The sequence below is a fragment of the Pristis pectinata genome, chromosome 30 (assembly GCF_009764475.1).
Source record: "Pristis pectinata isolate sPriPec2 chromosome 30, sPriPec2.1.pri, whole genome shotgun sequence".
NCBI lineage: Eukaryota > Metazoa > Chordata > Chondrichthyes > Rhinopristiformes > Pristidae > Pristis > Pristis pectinata.
Window position 1 is genome coordinate 16,415,145 of NC_067434.1, and position 21,484 is coordinate 16,436,628.

At 42.7% G+C, this 21,484-nt stretch overlaps 1 protein-coding gene across 1 annotated transcript in view; it reads left to right on the forward strand.

Annotated features, from left to right (window-relative positions):
- Positions 1-21,484, forward strand: part of cdh23 (cadherin-related 23) — a 710,459-nt gene that overhangs the window by 409,390 nt on the left and 279,585 nt on the right. The window contains 5 exon segments of the mRNA XM_052041602.1: positions 972-1,044; positions 3,595-3,711; positions 5,363-5,475; positions 12,243-12,350; positions 20,165-20,354. Coding sequence (XP_051897562.1) covers positions 972-1,044; positions 3,595-3,711; positions 5,363-5,475; positions 12,243-12,350; positions 20,165-20,354 — 601 coding nt within the window.

A 21,484-nucleotide genomic window follows, 5' to 3' on the forward strand; every position in this document is an offset into this window, starting at 1 on the left:
CACTCTTATGTAGGGGGTGTCCATAAGTGGAGCGTTCGTAACCCCGGGACAGTCTGTGAACAATTTTAGCTAGTTTTCTGATTCTTTGAGTTTAGCCTGAACACAGATGGATAAGATGACACGATCTCAGAGCAGCACAACCCAGAAATCTTTTAAAAGTTTATTAAAACTGAGCAAATGCCACAAACAACATTAAGCCAAACACCACAAATAACATATTGCAAGATATGAAGTGACCAATGATTACATGAACTAAAACAGAACAAACTGTTGTATACTAAAAGAACTCAGCACTTTGCACAACGTGAACCAGGGATAATAACTTTTTTAAAGTCAAGGTGTAATGGGAGCTAGAACCACTGAGCCTTGGCTTAAGGGCAAACAAAGAGCGAGTTCAGAGGTGGGCAGCAAAGTCTTGGGTGAAACTAACATTAATTATTGATAGATGTTTGTGTAGATGTAACCTATTTAATTATTCCTCTGATCTTGTCCGTTGCTTTAAGAATCCATTTGTGAGATCCATGATCCAAACAGAGGAAAGTTCTTTGTCCTTTGATTGAGTTGTGTATGTCAGGGGGGACAAAATAATTAATCTACTCAAATCAGGTAAGTTAGTTAACAGACTCAGCAGCCAATATATACTGTGAGATTTACTGCTACTGCGTTTACCTGTCAGATGCTTGTTTCAATAATCTTCCACATCCCAAACTTTTAAACAAATTCACAGGCAGCTTCCAGAAGTTTTGTTCCATGATTGTTGCTGATTAGCCAGTTCTCAAAGCATATGGCAATCTCTTCTCTGTAGCATTGCCTAGTTCTGTGTCTAATTATGTAGAAGGATCAATCATAGAATTGATATCACACTGCAGGAGGCCATTTGGCCCATATTGTCTCTGACAACTCTCTGGAAGCAACTTTGGGTGAAGGTAGAAACCGTTGCCTAATTTATTCCTATCTCTGCTCTCTCATAGGATGAAAATGACAATTCTCCAACTTTTAGCCAATCTTCCTATGTTATGGCAGTCCCTGAAAACATCATCGCAGGTGAGGGTGGTGAAACATTAGCAATTCATTTTACTTAATCAGCTGGGAGTACCCAGCCATACTATTGGAGAACATTGTATGGTCTCAAATACTGGAGGACATGCATTTCAGGTGATAGGGGGAAAGTTTAAAGGAGATGTGCACGCCAAATTTTTTTACACGGAGAGTGGTAGGTGTCTGGAACAGGCTGCCAGGAACAGTGGTGGAAGTAGATACGAAAGTGGTGTTTAAGGGGCTTTTAGATAGACACGTGAACATGCAGGGGATCTGGCTCATGTGCAGGCAGAAGAGATTTAGTTTAATTTGGCATTGTGTGCTGCGCAGACATTGTGGGTCGAAGGGCCTGTTCCTGTGCTATACTGTTCTATGTTTTAGCAGTCCACACTTGCTGTCAATGTGCATTCAGCACAAGTTTGGCGACAGGAGGTTACTAAATCTGTATTTAGTACTCACACCCACAGGAACGGGTCGTACAGCTCAACTGGTCTGTACTAGCTAGCGTCCTCCCACAAAACTTTATCTTATCTTCTGCTTCATCCTCCCTTATAATTATCCAGTTCTCCCATACCACTTATCTCAATCACTCCCTGTGGGGGCAGGTCCGACAGTCTCAGTCAATGGAAGGAGAAATTCCTCCTGAATTCCTTGGTGATAGTCTTGGATTTGTAGTTTTGCATTCATCACAAGAGGAAACATTATCTCTGGTGGTAACTTGAGAAGATTCTTAAAATCTTCCCTTCCCATTCATTTTACTTGATCAGCTGGGACTACCCATCCATGCTGCCATCTTTTCAAGAGGATAGAGCCTCAATCTGCACATTCTATCATCCTGAGGGTCAATGCCACTGAAAATCTTTATTTTTGGATTTTCGTCACATTGGGGTCCCACGTGCTAAATGCGTTTTACACTACATTGTAAGATAGACAGAAACTTTTTGAAGCATTGTCAATGTTGGCATGTGGGAAGACACATTGACCAGTTCATACATAGCAAGATCTCAAGTAGATTACACAGTTTATTAAATTGATGTTGATGCAGCCCAAGCACAACACTTCCCTGGATATTTTTAATATATCTGTGTGGATGGAGCTTTGGACACATTCCATTTTAAATTTAATCCTTCTGACAATGCTACAGGCCCTCATTACTACCCTGAAGCATTAGCCTAAAATAAGTGATAAGGTCCTGGAGTGGATGCTTGTAAACACACAATTCTCACCCAGAAGCAAGAGTTAAATCAGCACTTGAATTCCACCAACTGGACCTTGGACAGTGGACACCTCAATTATGCAGATGTACTTGATCCTGGGGTAGCCTTGTGGTCTAAGTTGTTAGTTGCAAGACATCATTAAGTCACACAGCAGTTGATCACCTTATATCGAATTTCTAGGAGAGAAACAGGACATGTGGCCTAACTGGGCTTTATTTACACAAACCTCCTCCCCACAACCCCTTCCATTATCTCACCCCATCAGCATGGTTTTCTTATCCCTTATCCTCATCCACTTGCCAAGCTTTTCCTTAAATGCATCCAGCAACATTAAATGCATCCACTACATCAAAGGCAAGAAGGCTTGAGCCTTTACTGTGGACAAGCTTAATGATGCCAATAAGCTTCCACTCAGAGACTGGGAGGTGCCAGTACCAATGGTGTTAGGTAAGGATAGGCATGCATTTCTATAGCGCCTTTCAGGATGTTCCAAAGAGCTTTACACCCAATAATGTCATCTGCATCCTAAAGAAAGAAATCCAACAGTCTTCATGTGTACAGAATGCTCCCACAGCAACAATGTGATAATGAATCGGTGATGTCTATCTGTGGTGTAGGTAGTGAGATAAATATTGGCCCGAGCTTTGGGAAGAACTCATCTGCTTGTCTTCAAAATAATGCCCTGCTTTCTTTGACATTTTGTGGTAGTGAGTCAGGAAAGTAGGAATGGTGAAATGAGTCATTTTGTTTTAAACTCCTGAGATGTTTTCCATTCTTATTCTCTTCCATATTTTCTTCAAGCCCCTACCCAAAGACGTGAGATGCTTCATTAAAAATTCTGCCCCTCTCATGAGAGTAGGTTTGGGAGCAATGCCCACTGAAGGCCCAACTGCCATCCATGTCATTTAGGACTTGGTTGTATTGAGGCATAACTGATGGCTCCAAGTCCCAACCCAGCACACAGCCAGTGGAAATTCAGGAATATTCCACACTTTGTTGGAAATTTGAGAAATTTCAGGCATTTCAGATTTCTTGGAGAATTTAAATGTTACAATGTAGGATTAGTGTGAGTGGTTGATGAACAGTATGGACTCAGTGGACTGAAGGACCTGTTTCTATGTTGTATAGCTCTGAGGTTGTGTAATCCCCATAGTGGTCCTTTTTCCATTTGCCTCCCCTAGATTATTAGATGGGTGGAAGGGAGCTGGGAAGGAAGGAGATTTATTCAGCGGTAGTGGCCCAGTAACCATGAGTGTTAGGCAAGACTACTTGGCATTGGCCATTTCCTCTACTTTGTTCCCATATCATTTTGTGACCCCAGTCTATTTCTCTATCACAGGAGCCACGGTATTGTTCGTAACAGCATCTGATTTGGACCAGTCACGGGAGTACGGGCAGGAGTCGATAATCTACTCTCTGGAAGGATCCTCATTGTTTCGTATCAATACTCGCTCAGGTAGACTGTTTGCCTCTTCGTTGGAAGTGACCAATTTGTCTCCATTGAACCAACCAGTCAGTCAAGATCTTCACAAGCGGGATGAATGATTTTACCAAGAAACAGTCACTGGGTCACCTGAAGAAGCAGTCAGAACCTTAATGGAAATGGAAGAATTCCACCTCTCCTTTATGACTTCACAGAACACCTTTCATGGTCTGTTGAAGAACTCTGAATTACTTTTGAGGTTCTGCCACTAACAAGTATGCCAGTGATAATGCAGCAAATCCCTTCAGCCTAAAGAAAGCATCTAATGAATGGAAGACAACACTGTGGCTGCAGGAGGGCAGGACACTGTGTGCCTGTGTCCTCTTGCTTGCTCAGAGGCGAGTTTTGTTTCCCAAGGCAAGCTGCAGGGTTGCCACTTGGAATAACCCTTCCTCCAGGATTCCGAGGTGCAGAAAAGCCATTTTTAAGTAATACGAAACCTTACAATGTTTCACAAGGCAATGAACTTCCAGGAAAGGAGAGCATGGATTCTATGCTCGATTCCAATAAACTTTTCCCAATAAATAATAAGGCCATTTTAATTTCTGATCTTTCTGTACTTGTAAAGAAAGGCTGTCATTATATGGGAGAGTTTTCCAGCTGTGTGCCCCCATTAAAATGTTGGAAATATTTAAAACAAATATTTAAATCAGTCATGTTACACTGGGAGTTTGCAACACAGGTTTAGAGGTCCACCTGGGTGTAAAACTAAACCCAACCTGAGCCCAATGGCTTGTAATTTTAAGACTATAAGATATAGCAGCAGAATTAGGCCATTCAGCCCATTGGGTCTGCTCTGCTATTCAATCATGACTGATTTTTCTTAACCCCATTCTCCCGCCTTCTTCCCGTAACCCGAAACTACCTTACCAATCCAGAACCTATCAATCTCTGACTTAAATACACCCAATGACTTAGCTTCCACAGCCCTCTGTGGCAATGAATTCCACAGATTCACCGCCTTCTGGCTGATGAAATTCCTCCTCATCTCAGTCTTAGAGGGACATCCCTTCATTCTGAGGCAGTGCACTCGGATCCTAGACTCCTCCAAATGGAAACGTCCTCTTCACGTCCACTCTATGCATTTTCTCCATAGCCAATCTGAAAATTCTCAGTAATTGCTAAGTAAATTGAGCACGCTATAGATCTGCTTGTGGATGAAACACCAAATAATTGATCAAGAACAGAGATTGCGGTGATGCTGAACAGATCCTCCTGAGGTATGCCAATCTGACCCGACCTTAAATGTTCTTTCAGAACCTCCACCTGACACAAGGTTGGCTCCCAATGGGCTTGGGTCGGAGTGTTAGTGTGAATTTACAGGAGGCAGGAAGAGAAATGGTCCTTATTTGGCCTCAGGTCATCCATGCTTATGACGTTTAAAAGAAAGATCAAAATTCTACCTATTCTCGTTAGATACTCCTGTTATAAAAACGGTCAGGCGTTGGGCATTTGGTCCCTTGAGCCTAATCTTGTAATCAGTTAGATCTTGACTCATCTGTATCTCTGTTTGCCTTGTTTCCTTTACACTTTGCCCAAGACGCATATTTATTACTTGTAATTAATGCACTGACTTCATTGCCGCCAAAGTGTTGTTATAATGATCCTGTCCATTTTCTTGCAGGAGAAATAACAACGACTTCACTGCTGGACAGAGAGACCAAATTTGAGTACATCCTGATAGTCAGAGCAGTGGATGGAGGTGTAGGGAACAACCAGAAGACAGGAATAGCCACAGTGAGTGATGTTGCCATACCAACCCACCGGAAGAATTCAAGTCTTGTGATGGGTGTCTCCCCTGATACAGATCTCTTCACAGAGCTAATGCCTGTGTTTGTTCGACTGTCAGCTCCTGGCGGATAGATCTCACTTAGCTGACAGCAACCTCAAAAGCCAGCAGTCAGGATGGGAGATCGACCGAGTCTTCAATGTGGGCGAGCTTTGTGAATCTGGCGAGCTTCTGCTCAGAGGCTCGTACATCGGGAGTTGCCACTTTTTAGATAAAGACAGACCGGCATTGCCATAGCATCTTTCACACCCCTTTCAGGATGCCCCAAAGAGCTTTATATTCAATAGTTTTATATTCAAGAGCTTTATATTCAATAGCGTAGCTCCCAATGTAAAGTAAGAAACTTGGCAGCCTTTATGTGCCTAGGAAGCTCCCACAAACAACAGTGTGATAATGATCAGATGATTTTTTTTAATTGATGTAGGTAGAGAGGTAAATATTAACCGAAGTGTTGGGAAGAACTCCCTTGCTGGTCTTCAGAATAGAGGTTTACAGGCCAAGTGCTGGGGAATGGGTTAGTATAGATGGTCAGCATGGTCCATAAGGCCTGATTTTGTAATATGTTATTCTATGAATTTAGGTATCTGGGAGTTGCACCTCATTGATGATGGTGGAAATTATGCAGAATAATTTGTTCATTGTGGAGGCTGGTGGGGTGAGAGAATGCTTTTGTTGCTCTGGGTGGGAGATGAGTTGGGAATTGGTTTGTTATTGTCACATGTACCGAGATATGGTTAAAAAAAACTTTGCTTTGCATGCTATCCATACAGATCATTTCATAAGCACATCGAGGTAGTACAAGAGAAAAGCAATAACAGAATGCAGAGTGTAGTGTTACAGTTACCGAGAAAGGGCAGTGCAGGTAGACAATAATGTGTAAGGGCCACGACAAGGTAGATGGCAAGAGTTCATCTTTATCATACGTCTCTTCAAGTTGTGAGCAGAAATGTGGGAAAGAGAACAGCTACATAAACTCAAACATCTCATCTACCCAGCAGACATATTAAAGCCCAATGATATTAAATTCAACACTTAAACACTACCAGCCTTTCAAATTTGTGTCAGAACCAGTCAGTTTTGATGAAAGATTGTCAACGTGTAATGTGAACTCAGTTTTTCAAACTCTGCTGATGTTCTTGACTTGCTGGGTATTTCCAGAATTCAAATTTGTACTAACTGTGGTGTTTTGGATCTCACGGTTCCAGCATTGTTTTGTTTCTCTCTCCTTTGTCTTCATTTATCTCCTCCAAACAGATCACCTGTGACTCGCAAGCCTTCTCCAGCCTCTCAGCCAACGCCATTTCGTCTCTCTCGGTACTCATCCTATTACGGGCAATCACTTTGTTCTCTTCACCCCTCCCCCTTCTCCACAACTCTCAAACATGCTTGTTTTCTAACTTTTCCCAAATTCTGGTGAAAGATCATCAACCTGAAGCGTTGACTCCTGTCTCTCACTCCACATCTGCTGCCTGACCTGCTGAGTATTTCCTGCATTTTGTTTTCATTTCATATTTCTACTACCTGAGGTTTTTTTGCTTTCTGATAATCTTTGCATCCTGTTCGGGTACCCCACTGTTACCTGTCTGGAATGCCTGTAGCCCCAAGATAAACTGCAGCTGAGTTTTAACCTTCATCTCTGCAAGATCCCCAACACAAAAGAGCAATTAAGAGAAACCACCTAATGTCTGCAGAAGATCCAAGAGCTGGATTGATGATAATCTGCACTACTCTTGGAAGTTTCCTTGTTCAGTGCAGAATGAACTGTTTGAACTTTGGACATCACCTCTGATTTTCCAATTGTTCTTCTGCCCCCTATAAAAATTCAACACGTCTACAAGGACCCACCCTCCACCAGCAGCATAAAATGTGGATAACTTCGTGAAATGCAGTTATTGTTATTAAGAGGACAAGATTTGTCAAGCACATGATTGGCTGGCAAGTTGATCTATTGTTTGTGTTGATTGAGGGCAGAGTGATTGCCAGGACGTCTGGTAAATTCTGTGCATTTTTCAATAGTCATGCAAAGATATTGACGAATAGGTTGCATGTTTAGTTCTGCTGCACTCCCTGACTGTCTCACTGAGCTCAGCCAAGATTCAGTGTTCATGTCCCCATGGCAGGTTGAACCCTTAAACTATCAGAGGTAGCACTAAGGAATTTGATGAGTGTTAATTTCAATTTGGGATTAAAACACTTATTTATCTAGTTACATCCTTGGAAGTAAAGGGTGTATTGGGATTATCATTGAAGAGGGTGCTGAATGAATGAACTATTCAAATTCATTGCCATCTAATATTTACTGTCTGAGATTAGTGGTTGTATCTGAGTTCGGAGGTTATCAAAGCCTGAGTGAAAATGCTGGGCTCCCAGTTGAGCTCCGGAGATCAGGAGCAGCTCCTCTCATGGCAACTCAATGTAAACTCTGGTGCGGTACTGATGGATTGCTGAGATCCCAGCTGTAGATGTAGATGTAAGGGTTTCCTCAGGGCCATTCTGAAGAAGAGCAAACAAAGTTTTCAGTGTCCTGATCAATTTATATCACTCCATCAGCATCACAGCACAGATTATCTGAACATGGTCATTATGATACTGCTGTTTATTGGAGCTTTCTGTGCATAAATGGGCTGTAGTGTTTCCCACAACAGTAACTACACTTCAGAAGTGTTCTGGGACATAGTGAGAGGCAGGTAAATGATGCTAAAAATTGCAAGTCTTCCTTTTATTTTGCTTCATTTCAAATATTCTCCCTGGAACATTTGCACACGGAATTGGTGCCCAACAAAGACTGACCCTGTGTGTTGGGATCAGATTGAGTATACTGTATATCTTCCTAAAACTTTCAGGTCAGGTTGGGCCATGCGAGGTTTGGCCTGACTTAGTGCACTGTCCAGTTCAGGAATACTTTCCCTGCAAAGACTAAAGAAGGTTTTTGACCTTTTAAGGGATAATGATCACAGTTGTTCTGAGGTCATTTTGGCTCTTGGATACTTGCTCATCGTTATCACAAGCGCTCTCTCTTGATGCCTTGTGATGTATCTACAGCAGAGCACATCTGTTTTTCTACTGTCCTGCAATTGTCTTTAGGTTGGGTCAGTTATGGAAAAAGTTACAAGTCCTTTGCTTCAGACTGTCTGTGGCTGGATTAGAACTCTGCACAGGATGCAGTTCCTTCTTTCTGTACTCAGCCCAGAGCCAGTTAGTTATCTAATGTTGGCCAGGTGTTTATTTTAAACAGCCACAGTATTGACAGGTCCAGGATCCAATCAGGCCAGATGCATGAATCTCCAGGGAAATGCCCTCTAATCTCAATTCTTGCTCAAACCTGACCCAGTTTATTCCATGTGTGCTCACGGCCAAATGAAGTGATTAGAGTCACATTATCGTTCCATCACAGCTTTTAAAAAAACCATTGTCAATTATTCCCCTTAATCATTCTCTGTTCAAAGCCCAACACTGCAAATCTTCCGTCTTTTATCTTTGCCTGTGTTGATAAAGGAATTGTCAGTAGTCCTGTGCCGTAGATCAAAGGAAGTTGAATTACCTTCCACCCGAATCTGTGTGCCTTCAGTCTTCTGTTCAAAGCTTGTAGATAGTTTTCCTTCAGCTGATGAGCAAGATAACTTTCTCATTGGGTGAAGGCCAGGACTGAAAATGACTGAACTTTGTTGTCACATGAGCAATTGTGAGCTTAGACTTTATCCAGTCAGCCCCTGTCATTAGACGTGGATCCCCTCCCGCAGTTTCTTGCTCCTCTCGCATTTGCTCTACCAGAGAGATTTTCAGCACAGATAGGTCCTGGGCTATTTTTTCCCTGAAAAGACTAAAGAAGGTTTTTGACCTTTTAAGGGATAATGACCACGGTTGTTTTAAGGATATTGTGGTGCTTGGATAAGAATAGATGAACAGCTGTGCTTTCCAGGAGCGAATGCCAGGCTTTGGACAAAGAGTGCACCAGAAGTCTGTCAGGAGTGGGTGTTACTGTTCCATGCAAAGTTGAAGAGAGGTACATTATTGCAGCAACTTATCACATCTCTTGGATACATCAAATACAACCTACAATTAATTACTTTGAACTGCAGAAACCACCGTAGCAGGGAAAGCACGGTCTGTTCCATATTAATGGTAAAATGAGGCAGGAGGAGGCTGAGTGTTGCCTTATGAGGGAAGACTGTGCACACTTGACCTGTACTTTGGAGTTCAGAAGAATGAGCAGTGATCATATTGATGGGCATCATGGGGTAGATACTGTAAGGCTATTTCCCTGACAAGGGTGTACACAACTGAGGCTGCAGTGCAAGGATAAGGGATGTGAGAGCTATGATATCGCTATTCAGTATATCCAAGACTGACCTAGATTTTTATCAAGAATTATGGGGATCAAGCAGGAAAATGGAGCCTCTGACAAGCAGACCGGCCACTATCTTCTTGAACAACAGAGCAGACTTGAGGGGTAGTATGGACCACTATTGCTCTGCTGGATCTGCAGATGATATTGTTCAGAAGGTTCTTGGGAAGTCGAGAATGAGGCGCAAATCTTGTGGTTATTAGTTGTCCATAACAGAAGTAGCAGTAAGGCACTGCGAGCAAGTAACATAGCAGGTAACTAACTCAAACTGCAACTAACTCACTCTAACAAAGAACCTGCCTCGTGGTCTTTCTTTACTGAAAACTGGTTCAAGCTGGATAGAGAAGGGAGTCTTCCCTGACAAGGACAGCCTGTGAAACAAGGACAGTCTTGATTTATGCTGCCATGACATCTCAGGCTTACAGACAAAGAAACCACAGAAGTACAGAACCAACTGTACTACAAATTACCGAAAATCCACTCAACATTGACAGACAAACAAGTGATTATACAAACATATAAGCATGAAGAAAGTTAAACTACAAGAAAAATAACAACTTAGACTGTAATTCAACTGCTCCTACTTCTTATGTTCATGTTGACCAAGGCTCAGTGGACAACTCTTTCACCCCTAAGCCACACATTCATGGAGGTCCACCCAGTTGTGGGTGGATATCAAACTGAAGCCCTTTGGGTTGGTGTAAAAGATTCCATAGGATCACCTCAAGGAAGGGAAGGGAGTTATCCCTAGTGGCCTGACATCATTTATCTCCTAATAGTGTGCTTAAAGATAGATTATATAATAATTATTTTATCACTTTTTTGGGTATTTGCTGTCTGCAACTTGGCTGCATATTTCTGCACATTGCAACAATAATTACACGTCAAAAGTTCTTCATTGCACGTGAAGTGCCTTGGGATATTCTGAAGGGTACTATGTGAACTTTTTTCTGCACAATTTAACAGTGTCACCCATAACACAAGCGATGCAGCAGTCACTGTGGAAATGACAGAGTTCTCAGACTGTTGGGAAATAACCTGTAAGTAGTCAAAAGAATTTATGGCACAGAAAGAGGCCATTAACCCATTGTATCAAAAGAAGGTGTTGGTTGAGGAATGAATGCAGGATCTTATTTAAATAATGCAACACATACGTAATAGTTATCACAATAAGCTGAGTTAATGCTTTAATCTTCTGAGTAATGATTCCTTCAGTGTGATGCTGGGGACTCCCAGCAGGACTGGGCTCTGTCATCAGTCTCCACATAAAGTCCAGTGACACATTCAATGCCAGCTGGCACTCTAATTAGTCTCAGGGTCGCAGTGAGCACACGCAAGTCTGGAACACCCCGTTTGGCTGACTGATCATCAGCAGTTCTCATGACAACGACTAGCCACAATGGCACAGCTAATAGAGCTGCTGCCTCTCAGCTCCAGTGACCCTGGTTCGATCCTGACCTGTGGTTCTCTCCATGTAGAATTTGCATGTTCTCCCTGTGATTGTGCAGGATTCCCCCGGGTGCTCTGGTTTCCTCCCACATCCCAGAGATGTGTGGGCTGGTAAGTTAATTGGTCACTGTAAATTGCACCTCGTGTAGATGAGTCGTTGAATCTGGGAGGAGTTGATGGGAATGTGGGGAGAATAAAAATGGGATTAATGTAAATGGGTGCATGATATTTGGCGTGGACGGCATGAGCCAAAGGACTCTAAGACACGTACAACCAACCACGCTATAAAACAAGGAAACAATAAATAGGAGGAACAGTCCTCAGCCTATTTTCACACAGCAAGCTCCAAAAACAGCAATGTTATGTGTTAATAACTAGAGGGAAGAGTTTTGGATGATCTTAAATTTATGCAGAGTAGCATGGGTGACTGAGCAGGATTAGTTGTTTGAAGGGAATAAAACAGAGTCGGGGATGCAGAGGTTGAAATAGGTGGCTGACCAGGAATATAATCTACAACCCAACTTGGGGCCAAATATGAGGCAAAGATTGCAAACTGTCTAGCTCAGAGAGTTGCCAGCAGGAGGGATGGAGCAGGTGATTGGAGGCCAGGAACTTGAGGCCAAGGCCAAAGGGATATTTTAGATCAAGGACCAAAAAACAGGCATTTTCTCTTTCTTCCAATCCATAAACCCTATCTTCCTCCCTCAGTTTTCTGTTCCTTCATTTCGCTCGATTTGAGGCTATTTAAATCAAGAGCAACATGTATTGTTTTGCAAGGAGCCCAGGTTCATACATTCTATCCAACTAAGAGTTCAGAAGAGAACAATATCATTTATTCTGAGGGGGTCAAGTAGTGAAGAAATTGTCTCCTTTCAGTAGCTAACACTTGGAAAATTTAAGCCATTTTCTGAATTATTTCAGGTGAACATAACTTTGCTTGACATTAATGACAATCGCCCAATTTGGAAGGATGAACCATACCTGGTCAATGTGGTTGAAATGTCGCCAGCTGACACGGATGTCATCACTGTAAGTATTTTATTATTACTGCTACAAATGTCTGAATCTGCACATTGATGCAATCACAGAGATAAAAACAGAAAAAGTTGGACATACTCAACAGATCCGGCAGCATCTGTGGAGAGAGAAGCAGAGTTAATGATCTTTCATCTCTCTCTCATTCTCTCTCATTGTCCTTCTCTCACTCTCTCTCTCCCCCTCCCCCTCTCCCTCTCTCTCTTTGTCTCTCCCTCTCTCTCTCTCGCCCTCTTTCTCTCTCTCTCGCCCTCTTTCTCTCTCTCTCGCCCTCTTTCTCTCTCTCTCGCCCTCTTTCTCTCTCTCTCGCCCTCTTTCTCTCTCTCTCGCCCTCTTTCTCTCTCTCTCGCCCTCTTTCTCTCTCTCTCGCCCTCTTTCTCTCTCTCTCGCCCTCTTTCTCTCTCTCTCGCCCTCTTTCTCTCTCTCTCGCCCTCTTTCTCTCTCTCTCGCCCTCTTTCTCTCTCTCTCGCCCTCTTTCTCTCTCTCTCGCCCTCTCTTATTTCTCTCTTGCTCTCTCTCTCTCACTCTCTACAGATGCTGCCTGACCTGCTGAACATCTCTGTTTTTTTCCTGATTTCCCACCTATAGTTTTTGAGTGCAACCACTGATCTGTTTTGACTTGGACACGTGCCTTTAAGCACCAACACAGCTTCATGACTGAAGGCAGCATTTGATGGTGTATGCATTTATCTCAGCATTTACTGTGCTACCCAGTAAATGTGACCTGGAATTCATTGGGTAGAAAGATGTTACTTTGAGCAGCGTCTTCCCAGGCAGAAGATGGGTATTGACCGTTTCTTTGCAACTTTCACTGCTAAATGATGCCATCATTTGTCTATCCATGGTCCAATCATATTTTCTGCTGATGTAACAGGAGGCCATTCAATCCATCAAGTCTGTGCCTGCTCCCAGCACATTCCTATCTGTCCTATTCCCTTCCTTATTTCCTTACAACCTATTCTCTCTCAGTGCTTAACAACATCACCTGATTCTTCTGCCACCCACCTACACTGAGGGGTAATTCACAGCAGCCAATTAACCTACCAGCTCATCTTTGGTACATGAAGGAAACTGGAGCACCAGGGGAAACCCACATAGTCACAGGGAGAACATGTAAACTCCACACAGTCAGCACCGGAGGTCGGGATTGAACCCGGGTTGCTGGAGCTGCACAGGAGCATTACTTTACCACTGTGCTCCTGTGTTGCCTGTGTCCCTGATGAGCATGCATTGCTGATGACAGGTTTGGGGTGAAGATGTCCTCTGGCTACTGTGTGAGTAGATCCACATTTGGTTTGATTCAGACCCTTTGAACCTTTGGAAGTGCAAACCCAGTTAGTGTACCTGTTCTGGTTTCCCTCCACGCTGGCTGAGGGAATCTTGGGCACTGAGAAGGACACTTACTGGGGACTTGAGTCCAACAAAAACAACAACAACCTTCATCTGTATAGCACCTTTTGACACAGCTCAGATGTCCCAAAGTGCTCCACAGGAGTATTATCAAACAAAAATTGACTTTGAACCACAAAAAGATTTAAGCTAAGGTAGATATCTTTATTAGTCACATGTACATCGAAACGCACAGTGAGATGCGTCTTTTGTGTAGAGTATTCTGGGGGCAGCCCGCAAGCGTCGCCACACTTCCGGTGCCAACATAGCATGCCTACAACTTCCTAACCCGTACGTCTTTGGAATATGGGAGGAAACCGGAGCACCCAGAGGAAACCCACGCAGACACGGGGAGAATGTACAAACTCCTTACAGACAGCAGCCAGAATTGAACCCGGCTCGCTGGCACTGTAAAAGCGTTACGCTAACTGCTACACTACAGCGCCTGCCCAGTACAGTACCTGGGGCAGATAACGATACTCTCGTTCAATGGGATAGGCTTCAAGGAAAGAGAGGTTGAGGGAGGGAATTCCAGAACCTGAGGCCTTAGCAGTTGCTCTTGGATTATGGAACATTTCATGGTGTGCGCCACATGGCAATTGCAGATTGCAACACTGTGGACACAAAAGCCTTTCAGCGGTATTTCGCTTCTATTTTGGGCCTTACCCCAAAAAGTCACTCACATTGTCTCACTTGGGGCAATCCCAATGCATCTGTCGCTGCCTCCACTGATAAAGTATTAATAATTGCATCAGCCATTTCCTGTCAGGGTCAAAGGCTTACTGCCTGAAATGTGTATGTCTCAAAACCTTGTTGAGTTCAGATAACAGGTTAGTAATTAGCAATTATTCCTGATAACTTGATTGCCCTTTGTGTAGGCTGAGATCATGGCCAATTACAACAACAACTTGTATTAATGTAGCATGTGATCATAGTAAAGATGTTTCACTAATGTTGTCAAACACAATTTGACACCAAGCCACAATAGGGCAACAGATGACCAGACATTTGGTTAAAGATGTAGCTTTAAAGAGGAAAGGTTAGGAAGAGAATTCCAGGCTAGGGTTTTGGTAATCAAAACCACGAGGACGAATAAGAAAATTGGAGGATGACAGAAATCTCAGCGGGTTTTGGAAGTGGTTAGAGTGAGACAGGGAGAGAGAGAGACCTTTAAAGAGATTTGTAAACTTGGATGCAACTTCCAAATGAATGCAGTTTTTTTTAAAGTTCCTCAACTTGCACTCAACAAAATTTCTCGCATGAAAGTTGTAAGTATGGAAGTTAGATGGCACCCCCAGACAGAGGTTAATGGTCATTGCAATTTTATCAGGCACCCATCTTCAGCCAGGAGGTGTGCTTTCAAGCTTTGTCGCTTGGTCTTCAGCATTTAATCTAAACTAGTACCCATTTGAAAAATGGATAAGTGCAGCAATGTGCCAGCTGAGGTGTGAAGATTATAAAACTTTTGCTTGTTCAGTTGGATGTTACAAACAATTTAGCACTGTAATGACAGGGCAGCTGAGAAGGTTCCCAGCATTCTGGGCATTATTTGTAGCCAAGTGCATTTGGAGGAGACAAGGTAAACATCAGCTGCTGCTGGAAGATCATCAACTTGGTGAAAAAGGCACTTTGGTCTGCCTGAAACTTGTTGGTCTTCTGATATAACAAGATGTCCATTAGGGAATGCTGTCAGCTGGTACATTCCAGGCTGCAGGTGTACGTGCTGAGGGACACACTGAAGCTCGGGTGCAGCCACCGCAAAGGCCACCACAGTCCTGTCACCACTGGACACTGAGGGGCTGGGTCCTCTGTAACAGACTCTCAAATACGTCATGGATAGATTGTTTAAAGAGCAAACATGAGTGGTGTTGCTGCTACTGGTTTGATGACACAATGAATGTAAAGAAAGACGTACTGATTGTAATGTATTTCCTGTGTATATTTTTATGAATAATGTATATTATAGAAATAAAAAAATGGGGAGAGCAAACAAGGCAAGAGAATTTATGATAAATAGTAGAATACTCAGAACTGTAAAGGGATCCTGCTGTGCATCTCAAGAGATGAGGTAGTTAAGAAGGCACATGGTATATTTGCCATTATCAGCAGAGGCAAAGCATACAAGAGCAGAGAGGTCACGCTGGAAGCTTCTGCAACACCAGTTGGGCCACAGCTAGAGATGCATCCTAGTCACTGCACTGTGGAGGGTTAGAGAGAGTGCAGAGCAAGAGCCAAAGAATTATAACTATGAGGAGAGATTGTCTCAGCTGAGATTTTCTTTGCATTAAAGAGAGCTGAGATGAGGTGTATTAAGTGAGCTGGCTGCACAGGTTATAAGGAAGAATCTAATCCTTTAGCAGAGGGGCCAGGAAGTAGGGGTAACATGGATTGAAGTTCTTTGGTAAAACTAGTAGAGGTGAGGAGAAATATTTCCACCTGAAGAGTGATTGTGGTCCAGAATTCACTGCCTGAAATAATGATGGGGGCAGAAATCCTCATCACATCCAAATAGCAAGTAGAGATTCTTGAAAAATTGTAACCGGCAAGGCTTAGAGAGTGAGAGCCGGGAATTGGGATTAACTTAAATAGTTCTGTTTTTGACCATCATAGATGTGGTGAATGAATGGCCTCCTACTGTGTCATGAGTTTCCATGTCTCAATGAAAAATCATTAAAGTAGCAAACAGATCATTCACTATAACATGTTACTGGTGGAGTTCTTGTCATTGTGTTTCACTACATAACAGCAGTTGCCCATTTCATTCATTGAAACAATGCACGAGCTTATTTTTGAGAGCTGAGGCGAGGTGATTTACTATTACGTATTAAGTACTTGACTGGAACACAGAGTTAACTTGCCTTTTGCTTTGACAATGTTTATTGCACAGTAGTTTATCAGACTCGATGCATGTTACAAGATGAATGTTTTATAAATGCTATTTGAGCATCAATGTGAATGTAGAGTAGGTTTAATATCGATGCTCTTCCTGACTTCTTAGCAGTTAAGTTATTGATTGGGTGTCACTATGCTGTGATGATATACTCACAGCTAAAATGCCTGTGTTGTACAGACCAAAAATAATTGAACAATTAAATATCACAACGCATCTGTGATTATATTCATATTGGCGTTTGTGGAATCTGCTCCATGAATCTTCACGTTCTGAAGCTGAAACAATTAAATTGAGAATTGGCAGAGCCTTGTGCATAAACCCATGACAAAGTGAGTTGATAATTAAGGGAGAGTGAGAATTAGTTATGACAGCTAATTTTCTGGGCAATGTTTCTTGGAGAGAATCACACAGTGACTAAATTTGACAGGATTGTGGAATGATTTTTCTTTGCTACGTTGTTGTTGCTTTATTCATGATGGTGATAAGCAAGTTATTAGATGGTTATTTTATCAGTGATTTACTTTGTCTGAAAGAAAGACATATTTATTTTCTTCCTTATCATGTCTCGTAAGGTTTTACACTAATCATGTACTTTGAAGAGCAGTTGTAGATATGTACACAAATAGGATAACCATTTTGCAGTAAATCAATTCTACATATAATAAGATGAATTGCAGTTCATCTATTTCTCTGTTGGTGTTGTTACTTATAGGCAGGGGCAGCACAGTGGCGCAGCTAGTAGGGCTGCTGCCTCTCAGCTCCAGTGACGCAGGTTCAATCCTGACCTTTGGTGTGTGAAATTTGCATGTTCTCCTTGTGACTGCTTGGGTTTCCCCCAGGTGCTCCAGTTTGCTCCCTCATTCTAAAGATGGGTTAATGGGCCACTGTAAATTGGCCCAAGTGTGTAGATGAGTGGCAGGGTCTCAAGGGTGTTGATGGGAATGTGTGGACAGTAAAATAGGATTAGTGTACCAATAGTGTAGATGGTCAGCACGGGCTCATTGAGGCCTGTTTCCATGCTGCATGACTCTATGACAAAGAGCATCGAATTAAACCAAGTAGAGGTCAGTATCTCGACCGGTGAACGGTGACTCTGCCAACTCGGAGCATTCCCTGTGTGCACTGCGGTACCTCAAGTATATGCTTGTGTCCTGGAGTTGGATTTGCACCTACAGCATTCAGATTCAACCAAAACCTTTGTGTAATGCCATCAAAATAGCATTGAACCTATGAAATAGGTGTAGGAGTGAACTGCAGACCACCTCACTTATATCATGGCTGATGTGATTTTGGTCTCCGCTCAATTTTCCAGCCTCTTCCCCAGTGGGCGAAAAGAAAATCTGATTATCTCGGCCTTGAATATATTCAATGACCCTGCCTCCAAATCTCTCTGGGGAAGACAATTCCAAAGATTCACAACCCTCTGAGAGAACAAATTACTCTTCATCTCTTAAATAAATGACCTCTTATTCTAAAATGTTGTACCCAGGTACCAGTGTCACCCATGAGGGAAAATATTCTCTCAGTATCTACCTTCTCAATCCTTCTCAGGATTTAATTTCTTTCCATAAGAACACCCTCATTCTTTTAAGCTCCAATGAGCACAGACACAAGCTGCTCAGTCTTTCCTCATAAGACAACCTTTTCATCCCAGGAATCAACCTAATGAACCTTTCCTGAACTGCTTCCAATATCCCTAAGAGACCTGAATTGTACACAGTGCTCTAGATGTGGTCTCACCCACACCCTGTATAGTTGTACGAAGATTTTCCCATTCCATTCTTTGCTGTAAGGTCAATGTTCCATTTGCCGTTCTAATTACATATTCTACCTGCATGCTAAGGGATATCCAGCTTCCTCTGTACCACTGCATTCTGTGGTGTCTTGCCATTAAGCAATATTCTGCTTTTGGTTTGAAGGTTCTCGCTCTTACCTTCAATTCACTCTGCAGTCTCTGTCCTCCTCTCCTTTTTCCCTGATTACATCCTGCCATACATACTTCAAAAATCTTGGTACTGTTGCAATCCTGACTCTTGAACAGCTTTGTCATGAAGGAGAATTAGGTTGAAAATAAAGTTTTGTTGCTTTCTTTAAATTTGAGCGAATATCGGCAATCTGACCAATATCTTTGAATATTATGCCCGCTCATAAAAAGCCTGTCTTTTGTTTTTATTGACCTGCTGGCTGTCCTAATTTACCATGTTGTTCCCTTCCTATGCTTTGTCTGCTATTCTTCAATTATACCTTCTATTTTTGTTCTGTCTCCTTGATTAAACCTAATTTTGTCTAATTTCTCTCTCCTCCCTAACCCCTCCCACCATCCTCTACCCAGTCATGAACCCCAGTGTCACTGATGTAGCCCAGTGCTCCTAAGCAGAATGTATTTATCCCCATTTCCAATTCCCTCATCTCTTCATCGTTCCATATGTGTTCTATAATCCCTGCAAGGTATCTATAAACCTCAAATATGTTTAGCCCTGCAAAGTATCTTCAAAATTTAATCTCGTTGTCATCCTGAAAGTTAATCATTCCATCACTGGCAGCTAAGCCTCTAAACACAGGAATTCTCTGGCTAAGCCTCTCCACTGGTCTCTCCTCCTTTAAACTGTTCCTTAAAACCCACTTTGACCAACCCTTTGGAAATTGGCCCCACCACTTCCTGACGTTACTCACTGTCAAATTTTATTTGTGCACCTGTGAATTGTGAATTGGTTTCCTGTAATAAAGTCATCCACCTTGTACCTCAATTTCTACCATTGCTAAGCAAAAGATCGAAGAGCTGTTCATTGCTTTCAGGAAGTACATGCTCCTGGCTGTATCAATGGTGCTAGGGTGGAGATGGTTGAGAGCTTCAAGTTTCTAGGTGTAAATATAACCAGCAATTTATCTTGGTCCAGCCACGTGGATACCATGGCCAAAAAGGCACACCAACGTGCCTACCTCCTTAGAAGGCTAAGGAAATTCAGCATGATGTCCCCGATGACTCACCAATTTTTACAGATGCACCATAGAGAGCATCCTATCCAGATGCATCACAGCTTGCTATGGCAATTGCCTTGCCCAAGAACGCAAGAAATTGCAGAGAGTTGTAAATGCAGCACAGAAAACCAGCCTTCCCTCCATTGACTCTGTCTACATTTCCTGCTGCCTCGGGAAAGCAGCCAACAGAATCAAGGACCCCTCTCAACCTGGTGATTCTTTCTTTTCCCTGCTCCCATTGAGCAGAAGATACAAAAGCCTGAGAGCATGTATCACCACGCTCAAGGACAGCTTCCATCAGACTCTTAAATGCACCTCTTATATATCAATGGTGAACTCTCAGTCCACCTCGTTATGGCCCTTGCACTCTACCCTCACTGCACTTTCTCTGTAACTGTAACACGATATTCTGCATTCTGTTTTCCTTTTGTACTACCCTGATGTACTTATGTATGGAATAATCTGTCTGGATGGCATGCAGACAAAAGCTTTTCACTCAATACATGTGACAATAATAAACCAATCACCAATCACGTCCCCTCCACAGGTGTCGGCCTTTGACCCAGACCTGGCTGAGAATGGCTCTGTGGTGTACACTATCAACCCTCCCAATCCTTTCTATCGAATAAACAGAACCACAGGGAAGATTCGGACTTCAGGAGCAGTGTTGGACCGAGAGAATACGGATGCCAACGACGCTGAAAGGATGAGAAAAATCATTGTCTCAGTCACAGACCGTGAGTAATAGATGAGTTTGTTAAGCTATTGAGACATCACATTGAGCTTTGCTGCATGTGCCTTTCAATAGTCATTTAAAGTATTTTGTATCCAATTGGGTGACAAATAGTTTTGTATGAGGAATGGTTTACATGATGCTAAAGCTGTGGATGAAACTTAGACAAGATTGCCTTTGATTGGTTGGACTCTGAATGATCTTCAGTGAGTGGTGACTCACCATAGGGCTTTTCACTGAATAAAATTTGTGCTTACAGAATGTAGGAAAGAGGTTGGGGGCAAAGGATCAAGGGTTGATGATGAAGGACGTGGCCTCAGAGACGCTGGGTGTGGTGACAATCGGAGATGCAAGCAGTGTGGAATCTGAAAGTCCTGCACCAAATATCTTGTGGGATTGCAGAATAATGCCCTGAGAAATCCATAGATATGAAGCCAACCGAAATGTCCAACTTGAAGACCAACACAGTGGTACAGTTAATAGAACCGCTGCTGCACAGCTCCCGAGACCCGGGTTCAATCCTGACCTCAGGTGCTGTCTGTGTGGAGTTCGCACATTCTCCTTTGACCACTGAGTTTCCTCTGGGTGCTCTGGTTCCTTCCCAAAGTCATGCAGATGGGTAGATTAATTAACCACTGTGAATTGTCCTAGTGTGTAGGTGAGTGGTAGAATCTCAGAATGTGGGGAAAACAAAATTAGTGTAAATTGGTGTTTGATAGTGGGTGTGGACTCTGGACCAACGGGCCTTTTTCCTTGCTGTATGACTGACTTCTGTGATGGCAGATGCAGTTTCAGGACAGCACAATCTTTGGGAAGTTGGGACTATGAAGCTATAGTTAAGAGTGAGCAAAAATTACAGATTGAGTTTGATGAATGTTTTACACCTGTTTCTGTTTGTGGTTTCTTGAAAGTGCCAATGTGCTTTTAACACTCACATATTTGTATGACAAACAGTCCCACATTTGTGAAAATGCCAGTGTGGGGGAAAGAAACCAATTATCCCCAACCATGGAATCTTGGTACAATCACAGGACAAGTTGAACAGTTTGTTTCACACTTCTGGTTTTTGTTCCTTCATGTATTCAAGAGAACTGCGATGCTTGACACTCATGGACTCCGTCTGTGTCCTAAATG